This window comes from Argopecten irradians, chromosome 9 (assembly GCF_041381155.1).
Source record: "Argopecten irradians isolate NY chromosome 9, Ai_NY, whole genome shotgun sequence".
In the NCBI taxonomy this organism is placed as follows: domain Eukaryota; kingdom Metazoa; phylum Mollusca; class Bivalvia; order Pectinida; family Pectinidae; genus Argopecten; species Argopecten irradians.
The window spans coordinates 24,350,145-24,373,850 of NC_091142.1; the positions used below are offsets into that span (position 1 = coordinate 24,350,145).

At 33.8% G+C, this 23,706-nt stretch overlaps 1 protein-coding gene across 1 annotated transcript in view; it reads left to right on the forward strand.

The window, feature by feature from the left end:
• LOC138331842 (MAM and LDL-receptor class A domain-containing protein 1-like) overlaps positions 1–23,706 on the forward strand; it is an 89,212-nt gene that overhangs the window by 34,995 nt on the left and 30,511 nt on the right. Inside the window, exons 4-8 of the mRNA XM_069279668.1 lie at positions 19,095–19,276; positions 20,590–20,671; positions 21,635–21,732; positions 21,919–22,051; positions 22,429–22,610. Of these exons, the coding sequence (XP_069135769.1) occupies positions 19,095–19,276; positions 20,590–20,671; positions 21,635–21,732; positions 21,919–22,051; positions 22,429–22,610 (677 nt within the window). The remainder of the gene's footprint in view (positions 1–19,094; positions 19,277–20,589; positions 20,672–21,634; positions 21,733–21,918; positions 22,052–22,428; positions 22,611–23,706) is intronic.

Consider the following 23,706-nt stretch of genomic DNA (forward strand, 5'->3'; position numbering starts at 1 on the left):
GCATTTGTTTTACTTACGTGACATCGGCTTGGGTTTGTGTACAGCATCCATGTGCATATTGTACCGGCTTAATCGCATTGCTATCCGATTCTGAATTTCAAAGATTTCAATTAAAATTGTTAACGATACCTTGGGATGTTTTATGTTTCATATTGAATGTGGAACATTACATGTATGCCATATTTTGCGACGTGATTACGCAATAGTTTCGGCCTCATATATTAATCATCCATTCAAATTGAATAGCCTTAACTTGATCTAAGCGAATATACACAACAAACATTCCGCTCAATAATTGTACGTTATTTGTTTGGTGTATCTAAATGGATAACATTCATATCACACAGACATGTTTCTCTATAATGCGTTAAGACACGGTACTTAACAAACACTTTAATAACAAAGCATGAATTACAATATATAAGTGTATAACGTGAAGTAGTTGTGTCTCCATAGCAACCACCAAATCATTAGGTCAATTTCTACACAACGAAATGTTCATGCTAAACAGTATATACCGGTACACCTTTCTAAGTACATAGCAAAATAAGCTGATCATTTTTATGAACAAATCATTTTAATGTATGTCTGCTCGTCCAATTGTTCAGTACGGGAAAAAGCAGCACATGTTATGTTAAAAATATTTGTCTTGTGACCCAAACTAATGTTTCTAAATACGGTATAACTAATGTTGTAGCAATCAATAGTTAATACATTTTTATGTATTTGGATATTAACTTTAAGGTTTAGAATTGATGAAAATAGTTTACTCCAATTTCAAACTATCCTAGATTTAAAAAAAAATTGTTTACTGTTTGCATTGGAAAAATGTTATCTACGGGTATTTTTGCACAGGAAATTATCGTATAATTGACAAATTTAACCATACTACAGTAACTTTATCTTTCTAATACAGACAGTTGTGTTACGTTATAGTCCACTGCGCGGAGACTTAATTTCGCGTATTTTATTGCCTTTACCACATTTCATATAGATTGAAATCTTTTTTCTCATAAAAACTACTACATAAAGTACAAAAATTACAGTATGGTACTTCTAAGCTACAGTAGTCTTAACAGAGACTATAGCGGTAGATTTTGTTGACGTAATTCTAACATTTGTCTGTGCTTAAGGTCAATTATCGGGACGAAGTTTTATCTTGAACACGACACACTGCATATCTATTATAGACCCATAAATTGTTATAGTTCGACGTACTTGCTCGGGATAAGTGGATCGAAATAGGGGTTTCCCACTACACAGGTATAGGTGCATGGATATCATATACAGTCAAACCTCGATGATTCGAACTTCGATGAATCGAATTTCTCGCTGTATCGAACTTTTTGTCTGGTCCCGAATTTCTTCACTATATAACATTTACTAACTAACCCGTGTATGAATCGAAGTTCTCGATGTATCGAACTTTTTTCATGGACCATTTGTTATAGAATCATAGGTAACTGACACTCGATGATTCGAATAAAAATTTACCTGTACAGATCAGGTGTTCGCCGATACCCCGCGGCATGCTGTCACACCTACATAATGTAGCTGTCTCGCGACGGCCCTTCGCCGGACAATAGGGATTGTGACAGCTTGTGTTGCTAGCTTGATATCATCAAGATAATTAATATCACTAATCAGGCCGATACCCGGTGCTTTGTTTTTACAAGCTGCGTTATTAAATCATTAGTACGGCAAAGATACAGTTAGTCGTTTTTGATGTTCGCCGCCGGCATTGGTAGCGGTTTGTAGAATTTACGGAACGTAAATAGCGAGCCACATTATTAGTAACTCCTACTCAAAACTGTTACATTGCACAACTTTGGCATAAATACTTGAGCAAATCGATCATTCTAAATCGAAGTATTTTGTAGGTGTTGTAGCACTTTCGTTACCCCTTTTTAGTTTCGTTTTTACAACGTGTTTTCGTTTTTATATTCATTCCGTAATATTAACCATCTCTTAGATAGTCACCAAACGAACACTTGTACATCATGTACATGGTTAGGCTATACACGTAAGTCTTGTTTATCATATATTGATTATTGCATTCGTTTTAGTGTTTTGCTTTGTACAATGATTATAAAGTTTGAGAACATGTACACAACTCATGGTCATGTGGAAAATTATCGGTCTAATTTCAACCACGAATAATTCGAAGTCTCGATGTATCGAAGTTTTTTGCGGTCCCTTGAACTTCGATACATCGAGGTTTGACTGTATTTGGATTGCTGTGGTTGTTTGTACATGTATGTGAAATTCATGTGGATTATTTAACATTGAAACAAGCGAGGATCGAATTGTTTTCTGGTGTTTTGACAAATCTACTATACAGACTTTGAGAGCTAACATAACAAGCCAACACTTAAAAACTAATATAATTATTGTCACATATTTTGCTGGTGATTAAATCAATCCTGTTTTTACCGTGAACACGCACCAGGACCGGAGAATTGTGAAACATGGGTCAGTCTGAGGTTAAAGGTCAAGTTCCTGTCCATGTCAAAGGTCAAACAACATGTGCGCATCACAAGGTCATTGAGTTAAATATTTACTGTAAACAATGTAAAGACCTTGCATGCATCGAATGTCTTTCTTCTATACATGAGAGTCATACAGTGTGCGGGCTTGATGCTATCATTCCCGATAAGAAACAGGATATTCAAAACTTTATAGATAAAATAGAAAAAGAACATCTTGTAAAGATTGAGCAGTGTATCGCTGATATTCAGGTTAGTCTTATTGAAAACATCAGCAAATTTGCAGATCTTTCAGACGAGATAAGAGAACGAAATAATAAACTGAAAAATGAACTTGACAAGCTCTCTATCCAGACGTTGAGTCGCTATCAGGAAATTAAAGATGGTAATACCAAATTGTTACTAGCCTACAAAGAAGAATTGGAAAAGCACAGGATACATCTACATCAGAGAGTTAAAAAGTATAAGGAAGTACTTCAGAGTGGCTCTCATCTACAAGTATACGACACAGCATACGAGACATACACTCCAGTCACGCTTCCTGAAAAGCCTGCTGTCGATACTCTTGGCTCCTCACCAAAGACTAACCCTGTGCATCAGCTAAAGCTAGCACTAGCGGACATACTGGTTGACTAGGATTAACAAATTGTGGAAAAGATTGCGATAATTGTATGGGAATAACATTGGACCGTTACAATATATTAATTAAAGGTTTTCTATAGCTAGGCAAAGCCCAAAACGTTTCAGGTTCTGCAACAGGAAAGAAGATGCTATCCATAGACGCTTCAGGAAATAAATGTTTACATGAGAAAAATATATATTGCCACAATTATTTCGGGAATCAGGTTGCTTGGGTTAATTTTGTAATAACATTTTTAGTTTTTTTTATATATATAAATCGGTGATAACTTAAAGCAACTCCATACATGTGTGGGATGCTCAGCTGGTATAAGAGAAATGTTTCCGTTTTTTTTGACAGAAAATCATCTAACTTGTATATAGTGACATTAGGAATGTTTAGTAAGTAACATAAGACAGATGTTGTAGATTGTGAATTAGGAATGCAGATATATGTGACAATGCTAAAATTTAGTATGTGTTGGTCGGGCCCAGGCCTGTCTGAACTACAATGTGTACCTTTGTTTTTCTCGAAACTGCCTAATCGCTATGATTTTAACGTGTCTAGCAAGTCAATATAATTGACCTTATTTGATGATTATGTGTATATGCATTGTGGTTTTCATGTAATTTGACACGATAATCAATTACTTTGAACTTTAGCGGATGTGGCATTCTGTAGGCTATGCTATATGGTATGGTGTTCACGTATGGCCATTTATTTGTGAGAAGGTCGTCAAACTGTATTTTTCTGGACAGAGATTTGAACACCTGTCATGATAAAGATGGATACACTTCAATAATAACAATGTTTTCTTTAATTTTTATTTAATTTCAAAATGGGTTTTGTGTTCTATGTTATTTTAAGTGTCATAAATGTCGACAATATGTGTTAAATTTTGATGTAATTATAATTATCATCATTGCAGTGTCCTCAATTCATCCTAAATTAAAGTTTATCAAAGATGTTTTCTTTCATTTGTTGCCTTTTATTTACTTTATTATGTCTTATTTTGATGGACTATTCACATGTCAGCCACTGGGTACATGCATGTATAATGTCATCCCCAAGATATATTTTCTGATACATTTGGTTTTAAGTTTTAACAGTATTTTCATAGGCATAATAATTATCATCTTTGGGTGTGGGGGAGGGGAATGCAAACGCTCGATTGCTCACATAGGAGGATCCCTCATACTCTAGATTTACAATATAAATTCATTTTGATTAATGAAAGGTTTACCACATTAATCAAATATGAACAAAATATCAAAATATGAATGAATGAATGTGTATATTTGAAGTCTGAGAGTAGTTAGAAAGGAAGAAATTAATGAAACTAATGTAGTAAATTTAAGCCTAAGGATGTTTTGTTTGGGATGAAAGATATGTGTGATGTGTAAGAGCCCCCCAGTGAGGGGACATTATTTATATATGAAAGCTGACCCAAAGGCCCCAACCCTGGCAGCCTTCAACTGATAGAGATATGTCTGGGGAATAAAGAATGTGTGTGTGTTTTTTTAAGTATTTTCTTTCAACCTAAAGTTATAGATAACTAACTATACGCCTTGTAAAATCTGTTTAATTAATTCAAAGCGATGAAAAGGAACATACAGTAAACTTTATAAAAAGAGAAAATATTTTGTTCGGTTCAGTTTGTGCGGAAGGCTTTTATCCGATGGCATTTACCCATTGACTGGACACATTGGCCAGTCTGAAATTAAAGGTCGAGTTCTTGTCCATGTCCAAGTTCAAACCACATGTGTGCATCACAAGATCATTGAGTTAAATATTTACTGTAAACAATGTAATGCATGCATCTATACATCAGAGCCATACAGTGTGCGGACATAGTAATATCATTCCCGATAGGAAAAGCACAGACAGACCTGCTATAAATTGGCGAATGTATGGCAAATGTTAAAAAACAAGTAAAGTAAAACGGAAATTCAATCAATTTTGACAAAAATTGTTAATCAGATAGAAGCCCAAACTAAGAAACACAGGACTTGATTTAGTAGCGGCTAGGACCTTGTCTAGATTAAAGAAAATCAACGATGAAAATACCGAGAGATTCGACGAAAATAAAGAGCAATTTGGAAATCATGGAACGAACCTACAACAAAGAACTGAAAAGTATAAAGAATTACGTCAAAAAGTAACTCGCACTTATAAATTAACCACCCAGCATGTGATGATCTTTTACTGGAGTTCCTTTTAAACCGAATACTAAGCCGGTAGGAATTAGCAATTATAAAAAATATATGAAGCGTGCACTAATATGAAACTCAATATCTGTCTCGTAGGGTTTAAATATACTTATTGAGTTTGTAATTTCATTATGGTTTTAACATTATATTATTTGATCTTGTCAATATATGGTATCATTTTATCTATATTTGATTTGATTTGACCAAGGTATCATTTGCTTCTACTATTATTTTATTTTCATTTGTCATGGTATTATTTCCTTTTATATTTGTTTTGGTGACATATATATACTGAGCGCCGATTAAAATGCAACACTTTTTAAGTGAATATTTTGTTCATATCAACAATATCAGTAATATACAACTTTGAGTGCCTGATCAATGTAGCCAATAATGATTCGCAGTACTGAAATCGTCCCAGGGCCGTGAGGTAAAATTAAAATTGTTAATTTTATCATGGAATTAGTCAATAGATTTTATTTTATGTTTCAAAGGGAATGTAGAACAATACATTTATGCCATATTTTGCTTCGTGATAATTTAACATTTTCAGCCTCACCGAATGGTCCCCTTTAACTTGAATAGCGAGGTTGCTGAACTAGATCCAACCTAATATAAACAAACACATATTCCGCTCAGTAATTGTACGTCATTTGTTTGTGGCATCCAAATGGTTAATAACACTTTAACACCAAGTAGTGGTGTTTCCATAGCAACCACCAAAACATTAAGATCATTTCTACACAATAAAATGTTCATGTTAAACTGTATATACCTCTGTACGTGCATCGTAAAATCAGCTGAATATTTCATGAATATTTTAGTGGATGTAGGTTGGTTTAATTGCTTAGTATGGAAAAAAAGAAGAAAAAAACACGCAGTAGAGATAATATTAAGATTGTCTGTCCTGTGATCCAAACATATATTTCTACATACTGTATAAATGATGTTGTAGCCATCTTGTAATTTAATAGTTTGATATTTGACTTTTTAGGTTAAACATTATTGAAAATAATTTCATTAAAGTTCTCTTTTTTTCTCAGATATACATAGTAAACCATTTCCACTTCGCTTAGTAATAGCTCATTATGTGGATAGTCTAAGGACACCTGGCGTCCAATTTTAATGTCATTTTATCTGCAATACAGTTCAATAAGGCTTATTAAGACCTAGAAATGTGACGTTGAATTTATTTCAAAGTAGATATATTGAAAGTTGTCAATTTCGAACGACAGTCATTTTGATATTCAAGATTGCGGCGTAAATGTCCTTCTATTTGATTGACACTATATCATAAATTAGTTAAAAATACCAAAATAATACGTACATGCCTAGCGTCACACGTCTAACCACAAAGTGTCAGATTTCTGTGCTATTCAATTTCCGGAGTGGAAAGTCAATCACAGACCAGTTTTAACTAATTAAAGATTAATTGCGGGAAGGCTGAAACAATAACCCATATCAGTAATCATCACCATCATAGACAATGGGATAAAAATAAACGGTGTTTGGTTCATTTGATCAATACGATGCATGCTTGATTATTATCAGTGAAAATTGCAAGTTACTCCAATCTGGGAATTAATAGATATCATATATTTAATTTCATACAAAAATCTATAAAGCGTCAGATTATATCACATTTTGTCAACAATCAACGAATAGCAACAGTTGTTGATGGTTTGTGATACACATTTATTTGTTTACTATATTTTCCCGCTGTTTCCTTATTACATTATTAATACAGAATAGTATTAAATAGTGACACATGCGATAGACAATAGCTAAACAATGAACACTAAACAAAACATTTTACAATTGTATTCTGAACAAAGGAATCGATATCAAGTAATTGTTACGTTTCGAAAATATTTTAATAAAGCAGGTAAATATAGACCTGGTTGAAATGAGTGTATTTGTGATAGTTTTATGTTGTTATTTACTATTTAGCCAGCAAACACGTTTTTTTGTCTATTCACCTTTCGTCAATGGTCCGCCTGCCCTGAGTACATCCGATAACAGTTGTTAAACTAATTATGAAGTGATCTTCCTCAAATATAGCGTCAGTTCATCACCTAATTGTGTACCTATATGTACCTGGGAAAGGGAGTAGTATATGATTTAAGCTTGTTTTCTTATTCCAAATAAGTTTACACAAACTTGAGTTGATAGAATAGATCAATATGTTGCCTCTTTATTTATTACAAGAAGTGTTGGTATCCGCAGGTGTAATTTAGTATGTGAAACAAATACATGTATGGTGTCTAAAATGCCGTTTAATAGACAGAATCATGTAAAATAACTTATACATTAATACTTTCACTCGGGACCTTTTTAACTGGTGTACGCATTCGTCAGTATGCGTAGTCGTAGACACCACCGAATTCGGTGTGATGTGTCTTGCATACTAGTATTTGAAGTATCACCGTTATAACAGAAAATGTAATAGACCATTGTTCGGTCCAGGAAACAATGGACAAAGCATCTAGATGTAAGATGTAGGTTGCATTGTTGGAATTATACATAATTATCTATATGTATGCATAGCATCGATAATTCCACTGCAATTATTTGCAAAAAGGGTGGAGTCACGTAAGATTGTACAATGCCCTAATGTATGGCTCTCAAGCAGGAAAGGAATGACTTTAATTTTCGATTTTTATCATTTCACATGATTCATGAATGGTTAGTTATTCGATCATTTCCCCTTATTAATTTAATATTGATTTATTGTTTCAGTTCTCAAGTCACAGACGACGTTTGCGTATATGGTGATAAAATGAGATTCCATTCTACTTATAATTCTGTATATTGTCTTTGAGGGATGATATTCCACTCCAGAGATGAGAGACGTACATTGGAAAGCTGAAGTTCCTAACCTGCATTTATCTTATACATATGTAGCCAATTAAGACACGGAATAAAGATTTAAACTAAAAAAACAGATCAATTTCGTTGTCTCTCTGAAACACCAAGCAAAACTGACTCGTGTGCGCCATATAGTAATGATCGGGTATATGATGTTGCCCCTAAAATTTAAAGGCAGTGGACTAACTTATATTGTCTTCATTTAACATCATTTTTTTAACTTGTAATGATTTCTCTCCAGATTAAGCGCAAATAAACTCAGGATGAACCTTTTCTTTATTTCATCTGATATCTTATCTTAATGATTTATTTCCACGCCCCCTATCTCACCACGAAATAAGGTGTATGCAACACATTATGTTGTTATATCCACCACTGGACTAGGTCATAGTGAAACTGAAGGCTGCCCAGGAGAAAAAAATAACCAATCATAGGCCTGCAACTATTTCCTTTGAAGATTGCAGAGAGAGCGACGCCCAACTTCAAAGCCACACCGTCAACCTCGGTGTACCGTTATTCGATTCTTTTGATATACTGTACATCAAAGGATCAATTTACCTGTGTGTTTACTGTCTTAAGTTTCGCTATGATAAAGTCCAGGGGTGGATTTAACGTCAGTAACAATAACCCCTCGAATATCGAGGATGATTCCGTTCCTACCCGAGCCGCCGAACTTATGCATTGTGTACCTTAAACATTTTTTTAAATTCTATTTTCAAAGAAATTTCATTGCTATGCTTTATAACAAATACAATAATTACATAGTGTCGCAAACATTCATCCACTCATTCACATACAAAGTTTTTTTTATCTAATAGCATTGCCTACATTTTTTTATAAAAGAGAAAAAGGCAGATGAGAGAAGGAATATAGAAGATGTGCAGGGAAGAGAAGCAAATGGTGGAGAAGATTTGAGAAGAAAGAGATATAGAGACAGGGCTGAGGAGGAGAGGGTAGGAGGAGAGAATGCACTTTTAACTTACATAACTGATCTTATATAGTACCGTGCTAAATTGCAAGAGATAAATCATAATATTAAATGCCACGTATGAAAATAGGGGAAAAATGACATAATTAGACATATACCCTTATAGACAGTTTATTATGATTTTACATTGTTGTAGACATATTTTTTTTTTTAAGTTTTATTTTATCCAAACAATGTTTTAAACAAAGACTACATTTGATATACTCCATATCATCCGTTCTGGCATTTTCTCTCGTACACATTATAATTGTTTACATTGTGTTTTTATTATTATTTATGGAAGAAGAGGGGCAGGGGGTAAGAAAAAAAACAGATGGGGAGATGAAGAAGGTAAAGGGGGATAAAGGTATGAAAGGAACAATTGTAACATAAAGATAGAGAGGAAAAAAAGGGGGGATGGATAGGAGACAGAGAAATGAATCACATCACAGCTCTATTACAAATATAAACATAGTGCAAGCATGACACTTGGAAAAAACATGTTTATTATGATTTTACATTGTTCCCAAAAGCATAGTGTTCATTAATAAAGCCAAAGGAATAAAAAGAAATATCCAAAAAAAAATAACTTCAGAGCATTCCCAAAAAAGATGTAGTTGATTGTCTCCCTTTCTAATGCACATAACATACAGTGAGGATTATTTGAAAGACACAATTTTACAAAGATATGTATTAGATTGTTAGAATATGATGGGAAATTCTGAACTGAAGCCATTGAAGTTTTAGTATAGATTAGTAGAAATGAAGGTATATTGTATATTTGTTTCCACATTTCTTGAGCATAGTCAAAAGAGGTTCTCCATTTATGCTGGGCGCAGTTATAGCCGTATCATTTTAACTAGAACTCTGTAAAAATCTTGGACTCCACGGTTATTTTTCAATAGTAATTCAAGGCTAAAAGAATAATTGGGTAAAATAATTTTTCATTTGGTACATGTACATTTTTTCAGATACTTTTTAATGCTACGATATAAGTCCATGATACTGAAGATAATTACTTATCGCACCATAAATATTACAGAATTCATCATACGTAAAGAAAGAATATGGAGAGAAACACTTTTTAATAAGTCTTGTATGGTTAATGATTCCCTTTCTAAACCAAGATATGTAACAAACAGTTTTGTTTCCAACAATAATATTTTTGTTGTACCAAATCGGAATTTTGAATACAGAGTATTCTTCTGCTTTTAACTGGTTCCCCTTTGATCTTAATTTGTACCATGCTGTAAAAACATCTTTCCAGAAAGCATTTCTACAATTTGTCAAAATCTTACTAAGTATTCACTTCCAAAATTCGCCAAATGATGGAAAATTAACTTTAGAGTTTAGAATCATACGCCATTTACCATTAGATCTAAATATTCTCCTTATCCACCCAATTTTTAATGAATCTATAAAAGCTGTGAGATTGATCATTTTTTAAGCCTCCATCCATATAACTTTGTATAATTACATCTCTCTTAACTTTATCTGAACCACTATTCCATAGATAGTAAAAAGAATACTGTTGAGCTGTTTTACAAAACCTTCATCCGGATTTGGAAGCGAGATAAAAAGATGATTTAATTGCGAGATCAAAAGAGATTTTATAATACAGATTCTACCAATTGGTGAAATTTTCCTTCTGTTCCATGTCTGCAATAGATTTTTGAGTTTAATTATTTTTTTATCATAGTTCAATTTTGGTATTTTGTGAAGATCGACATGAAATTCAATACCTAGAAGTGTAAATTTAGTAACCCCCCCATTGCAAGTTCAAGCCTGGCATTAGTGTATCACTGCTATACTTTTTACTACCAATCCAAATAACCTGAGATTTCCTGTATTAATTTTAAGTCCTGAATTTTTTGCATAATTATTTAATTCCATAACTGCAGCCCTTAATGAATTTTCGGTACCATCAAGTATTAAGGATGTATCATCAGCATATTGAGAATTTAAAATATTACAATTTTCTACATTTATACCAACAATATCTCTGTTATTTCTAATACGAATGGCTAAAACTTCTGCACAGATAATAAATATATAAGGGGCAATTGGATCGCCTTGACGACAACCGCGCATAATATTAAAAAAAGAAGACAAATTACCTCCCTGATTAATTGCAGAGCTAGCATTACAATGTAAAACTTTTATCCAATTCCTAATACTGTTTCCAAAATTAAAATATTTAAGAGTTTCATCTATAAATTTCCAGGACACTGAGTCAAAAGCTTTTTCAAAATCAAGAATTAACAGCATTCCAGGGATATCAAATTCCTCAGTGTATTGCATGATGTCATAAACTAATCTAGTGTTTTCCCTAAATATCTGCCAGAAATAAAACCAGTCTGATCTGAATTTATAATTTTATCCAAAATATTTTTAAGTCTGTTAGCTATTGTTCCAGAGGCAATTTTATAAACAATATTTAATAAAGAAATGGGACGCCAGTTTTTAATGAAATATTTTGATTTGTTTGGCTTTGGAATGCAGGTAATAATGCCCTGACGTTGTGTAATTGAAAGCTGACCATTTAAGTAACCATGATTAATAGATCTGACAACAAAAAAATCCTAATTTTTTCCAGAAACATTTGAAAAACTCTGATGTGTACCCGTCTGACCCGGGACTTTTATTATGTTTCATATTTTTAAGAGTTACTGATGCCTCCTCATATGTTATTAGCCCTTCCAAACTTAAAGATTCTGTATCCTTTAATTTTGAAACTTCAAAACCATCTAAAAATTCATCTAAATTTACTTTACTACTATGTCATTGTCGACAGAGTATAATTGTTCATAGAAGGTCTTTACTTCACTAAGAATTTCATATTGATTAGTAATAAACTCCCCATTTTCCTTCTCAAGTTTCGGAATGACTTTTGATACAAAATTTCTGTTTTCTAAATTGAAAAAATACTGTGTAGGTTTTTCTCCCTCCTCTATCCATAACGCTTTGGCCCGAATTACACTACCCTTAAGTTTTTCCAACCGAACTTTTTCTAATTCCTTTTGTTTTCTATTCAATTCCTCTGTATCAACTGTGTTATGGTTTTCAAGTTTACTTATATCATCTCTAAGATTGTTTTCTCTCAACAAACTTTGTTTCTTTTTATAGGATGAATAAGAAATTGATTTGCCCCTTATTTCCATTAGGAGTGTCTCAAGAAAAAGTTGATCATTTATTACAAATTGAAGGTTACTATCTGGAATATTATCAATAGAATCTAAATTATATATAGGAAGACAGTATTGTAATTTTACAGCATTTATTGTATTATTCACCAAATTTAAATATTCTTGATCATGTAATAAAGAGTTATTAAATTTCCAAAGCCCTTTACCCTTTTTGAAATCATTAATTTTTAAAATAAGTTTTGGAAAAGAGTGGTCAGACCTATAACCTGCATCAATACTAGCATCAGAAACACTTGGCAATAAGTTCCGAGAAACAAGAAAAAAGTCTAGTCTAGATTGTTTTTACAGGTGAATGTTTTCGCCATGTATAACGCTTCAATTTATTATGCTGTTCTCTAAAAACATCAACCAAATCCAACTTTTCTATTAATGCTATAAACTTTATCTCTTGCCTTTGAATTATTAAATTTTTTTATAACTTTGATCATAATCAATACTAGGGTCAAGAACCAAGTTAAAATCACCACAGATAATATATTTATCATTATTAAACTCAGAGACAATATCCTCAATTTTCCCAAAAAAGTCAGGGCAATTAGAATTTGGACCATAAATATTGATTAATGTTATATTCTCTCCTTCAACTTCCATGTCTAATGCCAAAAAATTACCAGACGAGTCATTCTTTTCCCTTTTCACTTTGTAATCAAAATTATTATTTATCAGCACTGCAACACCCCTTGAATTGGATTTAAAAGAATTGAAATGACAGTTATAACCCCATTCGTCACGTATTAAAAATTTCTCTTTCTTTGGTAAAATGAGTATTCTTGAACACAATAAATATTATATTTTTTCTCTCGTAAATAAGCAAATACATCCTTACGCTTGAGCTTGTCTGATAATCCCTGACAGTTTGCTGTTAGTAACTTAATCCCCTCAACTGATATTGAAGACAAAAGTACAAATCATGTTGTCATGCTTGCCTCTTACAGTAACCGATGATAACAGTGGTATACGTGGTAAACTATATCTGTCAGTAAAGAAAAACAGGGGAGAAAGGGGAAAGAAGGGGTATAGAAAAAAGTGGTAGATACAAAAAAAAATAACGAACAAAATCATGAGAAATTGGTCAAGAGACTTACCATCAGCCAGGTAAACTGTCACATTCACACAATCTTTTAACGCACAAATAAACTTCACAAAACATAAACATGAACTCCGGAAATAAAGAATGTAACCCAAGATGCTTTAAAATAATATGTCTTAGTCACAACAGCTCTTTAACCCAGTATACTGATGCAACTACTGTACATAAGTGTCTAAATGACAGAGACTAAATCGGGACACCAACCGTTTTCCGGTTTCGTAATCTGATAATATTCCTTCATACTGGTAAATATATGTTTAATCGTAGGATGTAATAATTGCTTCGTTTTATTTAAATTTTTCAATATATTAAATGAAACAAATGGTACACTTTCAGAGTATCCACTGTTATTATAAAGGCATATTTTATACAGTACAGCTTTGTCCTTTAAGGGAAATTTGAGCAGTGAAATCATTTAATATTATTCTTTAAAAACTTAGAAAGTTAGTTAAATACACAACAATTGATACATGTATACATTACATTGTTATTTTACTAACTAACATGTTTAACATGTTATACTTGTTTAACCTTGCCATATATATAAGGAAAATTGAATCTATCATACTATAGCATTGATAGTAATTTAAAGTAGGGACATCAAGATGTGTAAAATATTTCATGAATGAAACAATAGGACACACTATTATGTTTTATCAAAAATACCATGAGTACATTTGTTTACCTGTAAAATCATGAAAATCACAAATCATGGTGCATGTAATGTACGTAGTTGTTATAGAGCAATATCATAGATATTGATTTCAACAATTAATAATTCACTATCAAATATCTGCATCACACAGCTACAGTTAAACACACATCATACGAAATCCAATAGTGCCCACGTATACGCATGCGTACATCAAAATTTGTTTTGACATCAATATACATGTTTGTAACTATCAATAGCAGCACATTGGGACAAATGAAGCCACGTGTGGATCTGAGGGGCTGCTTTTGCCTAAAAACCGCGGGTTTTTCTTAGATAAGTTGTTAACGAACAGTAAAACTAAACTAAAACTAAAAAAAACCTAAAACCATATTGTCACCGAAAGACAATATTTATAAGGCTTACGCGAGATATGAGTGATTTTTCACTCACGTTAAAATTAAATTATGTTTTCGTAATATATTTAATCGTAAAAAAATACCAAATGATAGAGTTGATATCCGTATGGCGATATTTCTTAATTAAAAATGCCGTAGTTAATCTGGATTGTAGCAATGATGGGGGAATACCAAGGAATCCCGTTGTTACGCTCTGTTGGTGCCACAGTCCACACATGAGAACCGCTTTGTATAACCTTTGACCCAAGGTATGTTTATCATCTGATAGATGTTGACGGACGACGCTAATGCATTGTCATGTTATTTCCGTCGTTTTTGTAAATGAGTCTCTTTAAACATTAATTAAAATCCTACTTAAAATCTCCAAATCCTTCAAAAACTATTATCAGAGATTGGTCATATGAAAACAGTTAGGAAGTTATCCATGGAAAGTCAATTACTTGTGAATAAGGAAGTATTAAACAAAGAGTTTTGCACGAGATCATACAATGCTCTCTACACAGGTAAGAGGGAAGCGGGTACACACGCTCGATTAAGAAGTAACTGAGGGCTATTCTATGCTTACCAATACTTCGCTCTTTAGTAGCTTTTGCGTACAAGTGTGTGTTTAAAGTCTTTAGAATGGAGTATATAGTTTCTACTAAAGTATTGTGTGTTTTATGTTGGGGAAAAAAGAACCAGTTTTATAAGGATGAACATTGTAAAACATTGAATAAATCTGAACATGTTCTAAATTTCCTCGTGGTGTCGGTTGGATTTACCTGGTGATCATCCGGGTACGTACGGGCACATAGGCTATTTTCAGACATACACATTTACGTGTTCTAGATATATATATATATTTAATATGCATTTTTGTACATATAAAACTGTACATATTTGAACAAAATTAAGTAAAGATAAATTCATAAGGATCATCGATGTTTAGTTTGTAGAGCATTCATAAAATTATAATGGGACTTTAAATTCTCGAAGCGGAACTTTCGACGCCATATTTACTTCGAATACCAAGACACGTTTGACCCCCTCCACCTCCAACCTCCCCCAGGTGTTATTAATTACACATTGTTTTCTTTCATAACTTTCATAAAATAGACCCAGCTGTACAGTAACCAAATATAAAACTTCAACGGTTCCCTCTCAAATAAAATATGCAAATTGGATTATTCCTAGAATGTTCAAAACACAATGGGCGCAGGAATTGTTTTAGGGGTTTTAGGTTTTTCTGGGAGTATGGTTGAGTAAACTAACGAATAACTAAGAAAATTTAAAAGTCCTCCAATTGTCTCTGTCTCGTATACAGGGGTTCTAGGAAAAAAGAAAAGGCCGCGAAGAGATAACAAAGCAGTTCTCATCAGCAATCCATTTGTGTATTGTATGTGTAACTATGTAATTGGACTAGATAGACGAATACATACTACATCCATACGTATGAGAGAATCTCATTTACATACTACTCAAAATTAGTGATTTTCTTTATTAAAAGATGGTATATACACGTTCTTGTATGCATTGAATTAATGTTATCTAATTCATTTTAAACATATCTACTACTAATATAGTTGTTTGATTTGGATACAAATATTGTAACAACAAACACGGAAAATCAATATATATTTATTAAAATTAGTTACGCTGTATTTTGATTGAGTACCTGGTGTATATACCTCATTGGCGCACAGGCAACCGAGCCTGTGACAGCCCATAGCAATATGGGAAATAACCAACTAGAACATATCTACAAGATCATTTGTATTCTACTCTTCTGCACGAAAGGTATGTTGTTTTATTTACGATATCTATTTCTGTTTTCTTCTTCACTTTCTGGTCGTGTCTTATTCATAAGATAGAATTTTTGTTATGCTGAATTTTGTCATTTTCGGTCCCAGGTCTCTCAATTATCCTTTAAATGACCACGTTTCCTTAGAGAGTAGCACACGTTTACATTATATCCGTCGATGGAAATATCATCGCCGTGATGTTAGAATTAAGTCGGTTATTATATGACCTATGTAAACTTAACCAGGCAGTGCACGTGTACTAAATTTGGATTGGTCAAAACCCCCGCCTAAACTACTTGCGGAATAAAACAGATGCCATATACCGAAGAAAACGTGGCTAAATATTGTAAACTTGCCAATTTTAGCACAATCAAATATTACCGAAAATACGGAAGTAATGTAAATTGTTACTTATTAGGGGGATATAAATTAGTGTAGTTCGGTTAAGCATACCGAAAGAACATTTGATAGAATTTAGCGCTGTGTATGAATGCGTGCTTTAAAGACAACTCGAAATGCGATCAAATAAAACTTCCGCTAAAATTAGTACATATGCATTGTACAATAATCAGGGATAATTATTTCCACCTGGGGACACGGTTGATTTTTGTTTGCTTTTCTGATATGTTATCGAATGTTATGTCAAATTTGTATGATTTGTCTGAATACGTTAAAAGTGCGTAATTCGAATGATTAACTGTCTAACTTTACTTTTAGCCGTTCCCATTTCAGTATTATGGGAACCACCTTTTAAAGTCATGAAGGAGAATTTATATGATCTGAATCCATGTGACCGTATACTTCTGATACTGTGTGTATAAAATATGAGACTGTTAATGTTTACAATGATTTTAGGATAACCAAAACAAATTATTATTATTTTGCTTTGAATAAATTAATTAACCGTTTAAGTCTTATATTTTACTACTAATCTAACACATTGAAATAAAACCGTAGCAAAATGTGAATGCAACTGAAGAATTGGTATCAGTAGAATATTATCGAGAGTAAAATTCTCAGATGATTTTTAATGATCTGTGCTTTGAATGTGCACTTGAAAACTAAACAAAATATAGTGTTCCAAAGAATTAACAAAACGTAACGATATTCAATTTCGCTGTCTTCATCAAAACAGGTGAGGTTTGCAATTGATTAACGGATAACAGTCTAACTTTACTTTGCTTCTTTTCTTTCAGAATCCAAACTGAAATTAAAAAATACAAACAAATATACACGATGTAACATTCCATGTAAATAAAGATACATCATTTTTTGAAAGGGTTACCCCGCGTTTTGCTAGAGAAAGATTGATAGGATCTTCCCTACCTTGAAGGTAGGACAGAGAAACCTCTATCCGAGTCCTACTTAGGTAGGGAATGATCCTTTCTCTGCCCACGTAATTTTCTCCAAAATGATAAAAAAAAACTGCAAATACGTGATTAAAAAAACAGGAATTATCAATAAATCGACATGGATATTTCTATATTACTTTGTCAAAAACTTTGTTAAACTTGTTGCACTGTGAAAAAAAACATTTTGAAATATCCACAGTCATAGAAATATAACGCAATGATTTTAGATCAAAATTCAGAACGTGCAAAAAGGCTGAGCTCGAGTTCGAATGTGATATCGATTGTCCTTCATCGGAAGTGCAGATATAAATGTTCAGTGGGGTAGAAATCTCTTCACCACTGGGGTATGAAAAAGGCAGTTCAATGTAGTGTAAAATTTGTATTGTAAATAGCTCGTATGGTAGCTTACCCTCGGTATTCCAGGGTTTACTATCTCTGTCGTCACCTGACAATGTTTGAAGATTTTGTGTTTGACAAAAGATGTGTATATGAGCATGTATAATCTGGTACTTTGATTACTTCAAAAGAAGCTAATAACTGTACACTTCGGTTGACAGTATTACCTTGGAGTTGGTCGACGGTCTCTATGCTCTCTTGAAAGGAAGTCTCAGCTGGCTAAAGATCGGTCACTTATTTTCATTTAATTGCTGCTTTGAATAATGTGTGTTTCAATTGACAGTTGTGGCCACTATTCCGTACAGATGTACATTTGAATATGGCGCTGACTGCTTCCTGGAACAGGATACATCGGACAATTTCAACTGGACATTTCCACAGGTATTGTTTATAAAGCATTGTCCATTGACACATTTTGTAAAAACGAAATATAAGAGATACATTTTGAATAATTGGCGTTTTTATTTTTTAATATTTCCAAATGTTACACTAGCCCTGTCCACTTGATTACCCCATTTGATATTCTATTAGTGTGGTATGGTATTTACAGACTGGTAATACCACACACTCGGCATACTGGACCCCAGTCTGCTGTAGAAGGAGAGGCGTACGCTTACATCGAGACAAACTCGAGGACAAGCAATGGTGACGTAGCCATCCTTTCTAGAATGTTTTATTCACCATGTAGGTATCACCAATCAATATTGGTAAATTTATTCCCTACTATGTATCCCGAAATATTTATTAATGGTTCTTATTTCAAATTCAGATTTTCCATTATATAGATATCATCAATGTTAATTGCCCAATCCTTCTGTTGTCTACATAGTAATGAACGTATGTTTAAATATGTACATGTATTAAGTTTTGTAATTTCACATTCAATATTTGTTTAAGAAGACATTAAAGAAACGTCTAGCAGTAGAAATATTTCTAGGATTAAACCGTTGTTATAAAACAATTTTCAACTGATAAAATGTTTATTGTACACTTTTGCTGAATCCTTACATTGTCCCATGTTGTTATTGTTATATGTTACTTCTATAAGTGGTAAATCCTCTCTGTCTGACGTTCGCCTACCACATGTATGGCAATGGGATTGGGACTCTGAACGTCTCTGTCAAGAGTGAGACTGGTACCAATATCGTTAGTTGGTCCAAGTCCGGAAACCAAGGCAACTTATGGTACGGCGAGGTTATAGAGATACAATCGCCGGCCCTGACCAGTAAGGTGAGTTTTTGTTGAAAGAGTTAGAGGTCACCAGCTGACCCTACTTAGATATTACAATTACCTTAACCAACATAATCAGAATATCGTGATAATATCAAAGTCAGCGTTCGAAGTTGCAAAAAATGTTGTCATGCCATAAACACCGACGATACGCAAAATGGTTCATACATGTTCGTAGTAAGAACACAATAAGGTTGTCTATAAGCTTAAGAGTAATGACATTATTTATGTAAGTTCTTTGAACCACGAAATTAAGATTCCATATTTAGTTACCTTTTACGATCATGCAGTGGGGCAGCAGGCACAATTTTAATATTCTACCTTGACTGAAGGTGTTGCTTGAAATTAGCTCATGAAACAAGTCTAAATAATTTACCGGTGAGGAAGTGAATATCGACCGAACATATAATGCTAATCGGCCGATTATTAAATGATGTCCAGGCGATAACCAGCCTATTCACCGGACATCATAGGAATCGCCCGAGTATCTTACGGAAAACGAACGATAGTTGTACCGAATTATCAACTCTTCGGGCTCCTCCCCGATTATGCTCGAAAGCCTCGGCCACCGGCCGGTCATGTCGGGTGTCCAGCCAGGAACCAGAACAAAATAACTAAAATTCATGCCGGGAGTACATTCTAAGCCAAATCGGAAGGGGTTGTGATCAAAGCATAAGTCACAGGACACAGGGACAGCACACCATTCAAACGGTCAGCTAATACATAGCCCCTAATGAGAACAAACACACACACTCTCTACACATAGAGACGATAACAGAGAGAGAGAGAGAGAGAGAGGGGGGGGGGGGGGAAGAGAGAGAGGGGGGGATGAGTCTGAACAGCTCGAGAAGCTGAATCGTCTTTTTATAGTTAGCCGGCTGAATGACAGTACGGTTTAGAAACAACCAATAAAAATACAGGATTTAACTGAGAGTGAAAATAGAATATATATAGATATAAGGCTCTTCTGGTAGACACGTGCACATACACGACAATACATTACATAACAATCAGCATCAATATATAAAGTATTATCATTCTATAATATCACCTTCTCATACACTTGCCACGGTCAACATACATGTACAAAAATATAGAAACTTTCACATATTTTCAAAATACATTCAACCACAAGAAATCCAAAGCATACTTTCAAGACAGGCTTATGTTCGATTCATGCTTATTATCGAGGTTTTAAGGTAGGTTATTTGCATCAAGGAATAATGCCAACAATGCCCATGAGTATGACATACTTTTAAGTTAATTAAAAAAAATATAATGACGTACATCGTATTCTCTCTGTTTGTTTACAGATCGTTTTTGAGGGAGTAACGGGCAAAAATCGCCGAGGAGACATTGCTATCGACAACGTTACATTATCAAAAGGCGCCTGTGGTAATTCATTCAGACTTTATCTAATATCAATTTAGCCTCTATCGTAATCCAAAAACATTAGCAGAGTATGTTGTTAAAAAGTATGCGATCGTTTTAAGTATTAAGCCCCATAAATGTCAACACTATGAAACGGATATGACAAGAAATATTAATTTAGGATTTTAACATTAGTTTCATAGACTGCAATACAAATATTAATTATACTTAAAAATACGAAATTCTAGATAAAGATCATCATCGGAGTCCACACTACGCTACATTTATCACGGTAGTGTAGGGTCGCCATAACACAATACAGTTTTTGAAAATGGTCGTTTATAAAGAGGACTGGTTCTTACAATGTCCGTATTGTCAAATCATGTGATGTACTGTTAAAATACTGATTTTAGCGAAGTCAAATTGTAGCGCAAATGTAAAAAAGACTGGAAATTATAATTTTTTACCGCAGATATAAATTAGCGTAACTTATTGGTTTAATACCAGAAATACCATTTATCAAAATTTAATGTTAAATATGAATTAGTGTTTCAAAGACAGCGCGAAAATCTCTTAACATAAAAACTACCATTAAGATCAGTACACTTATAGTATCTGATATGCTTCCATGAGGACGTGTGAGTTAAGGGAGGCACATATCGCTTTTACCAAACGTTCATAAAAAATATGTTGTTAACCATGAGTGACACATTAAACGAATTAAATTTAATTAATAGTAAATTATGTAGGGTGTGTCATCCTGTCAAAATTACAAAATGTATTATCAATTAAAAGATATGGCGAATCACCATGCTACTTAAACACATAACCATTCATTCCCTGCATTTTTTAAGGTAAAACGGCTTCTCCGTTCACTTTCTTATCTTACACGTGTATGAGTAACAAGGTTATGATTTCAAGTGAAGTTATGACTAAATTAATTAATGTATAATTGATATATATTTTATCATAGATTATATTTGACAGCTTTGGATCAAATTCCACACAGATGTACGTTTGAAAAGAACGACCAATGCTTCCTCAGACAAGAAACAGACGACGATTTTGATTGGACGGTTCTAAAGGTATTACTCATTTTGTTATCTATATATCGCTATAATAATTTTATTATGAACTTTACGGTTAATGTATGGACTTCAATAATACATTGCGAAGAATAATAGAATTGATAAATAAACAATCAATCAACCAAATATACATTATGATAGCCACGTTTGATATTCTATAGTGTGACTGAATGGTATTTACAGACTAGTAATACCAACACTCCGAATACTGGACCCCAGTCTGCTGTAGAAGGAGAGGCGTACGCTTACATCGAGACAAACTGGGAGACAAGCAATGGTGACGTAGCCATCCTTTACAGAGTGTTTTCTCCACCATGTAGGTATCACCAATGTTAATTGATAAATCCAATCCCTACCTGTATCCCGAAGTATATATCAATGTGTCTTATTTCAAATCAAGATTTTCCCCTATGTAGATATCATCAATGTTAATTGCCCAATCCTTCTGTTGTCTACATAGTAATGAACGTATGTTTAAATATGTACATGTATTAAGTTTTGTAATTTCACATTCAATATTTGTTTAAGAAGACGTTAAAGAAACGTCTAGCAGTGGAAACTATTTCTAAGATTGAACGTCGTCTTTAAACCGTTGTTATAAAACAATTTTCAACTGATAAAATGTTTATTGTACACTTTTGCTGAATCCTTACATTGTCCCATGTTGTTATTGTTGTATGTTACTTCTATAAGTGGTAAATCCTCTCTGTCTGACGTTCGCCTACCACATGTATGGCAATGGGATTGGGACTCTGAACGTCTCTGTCAAGAGTGAGACTGGTACCAATATCGTTAGTTGGTCCAAGTCCGGAAACCAAGGCAACTTATGGTACGGCGAGGTTATAGAGATACAATCGCCGGCCCTGACCAGTAAGGTGAGTTTTTGTTGAAAGAGTTAGAGGTCACCAGCTGACCCTACTTAGATATTACAATTACCTTAACCAACATAATCAGAATATCGTGATAATATCGAAGTCAGCGTTCGAAGTTGCAAAAAATGTTGTCATGCCATAAACACCGACGATCCGCAAAATGGTTCATACATGTTCGTAGTAAGAACACAATAAGGTTGTCTATAAGCTTAAGAGTAATGACATTATTTATGTAAGTTCTTTGAACCACGAAATTAAGATTCCATATTTAGTTACCTTTTACGATCATGCAGTGGGGCAGCAGGCACAATTTTAATATTCTACCTTGACTGAAGGTGTTGCTTGAAATTAGCTCATGAAACAAGTCTAAATAATTTACCGGTGAGGAAGTGAATATCGACCGAACATATAATGCTAATCGGCCGATTATTAAATGATGTCCAGGCGATAACCAGCCTATTCACCGGACATCATAGGAATCGCCCGAGTATCTTACGGAAAACGAACGATAGTTGTACCGAATTATCAACTCTTCGGGCTCCTCCCCGATTATGCTCGAAAGCCTCGGCCACCGGCCGGTCATGTCGGGTGTCCAGCCAGGAACCAGAACAAAATAACTAAAATTCATGCCGGGAGTACATTCTAAGCCTAATCGGAAGGGGTTGTGATCAAAGCATAAGTCACAGGACACAGGGACAGCACACCATTCAAACGGTCAGCTAATACATAGCCCCTAATGAGAACAAACACACACACTCTCTACACATAGAGACGATAACAGAGAGAGAGAGAGAGAGAGGGGGGGGGGGAGAGAGAGGGGGGGATGAGTCTGAACAGCTCGAGAAGCTGAATCGTCTTTTTATAGTTAGCCGGCTGAATTACAGTACGGTTTAGAAACAACCAATAAAAATACAGGATTTAACTGAGAGTGAAAATAGAATATATATAGATATAAGGCTCTTCTGGTAGACACGTGCACATACACGACAATACATTACATAACAATCAGCATCAATATATAAAGTATTATCATTCTATAATATCACCTTCTCATACACTCACACTTCACAATTGCCACGGTCAACATACATGTAAAAAA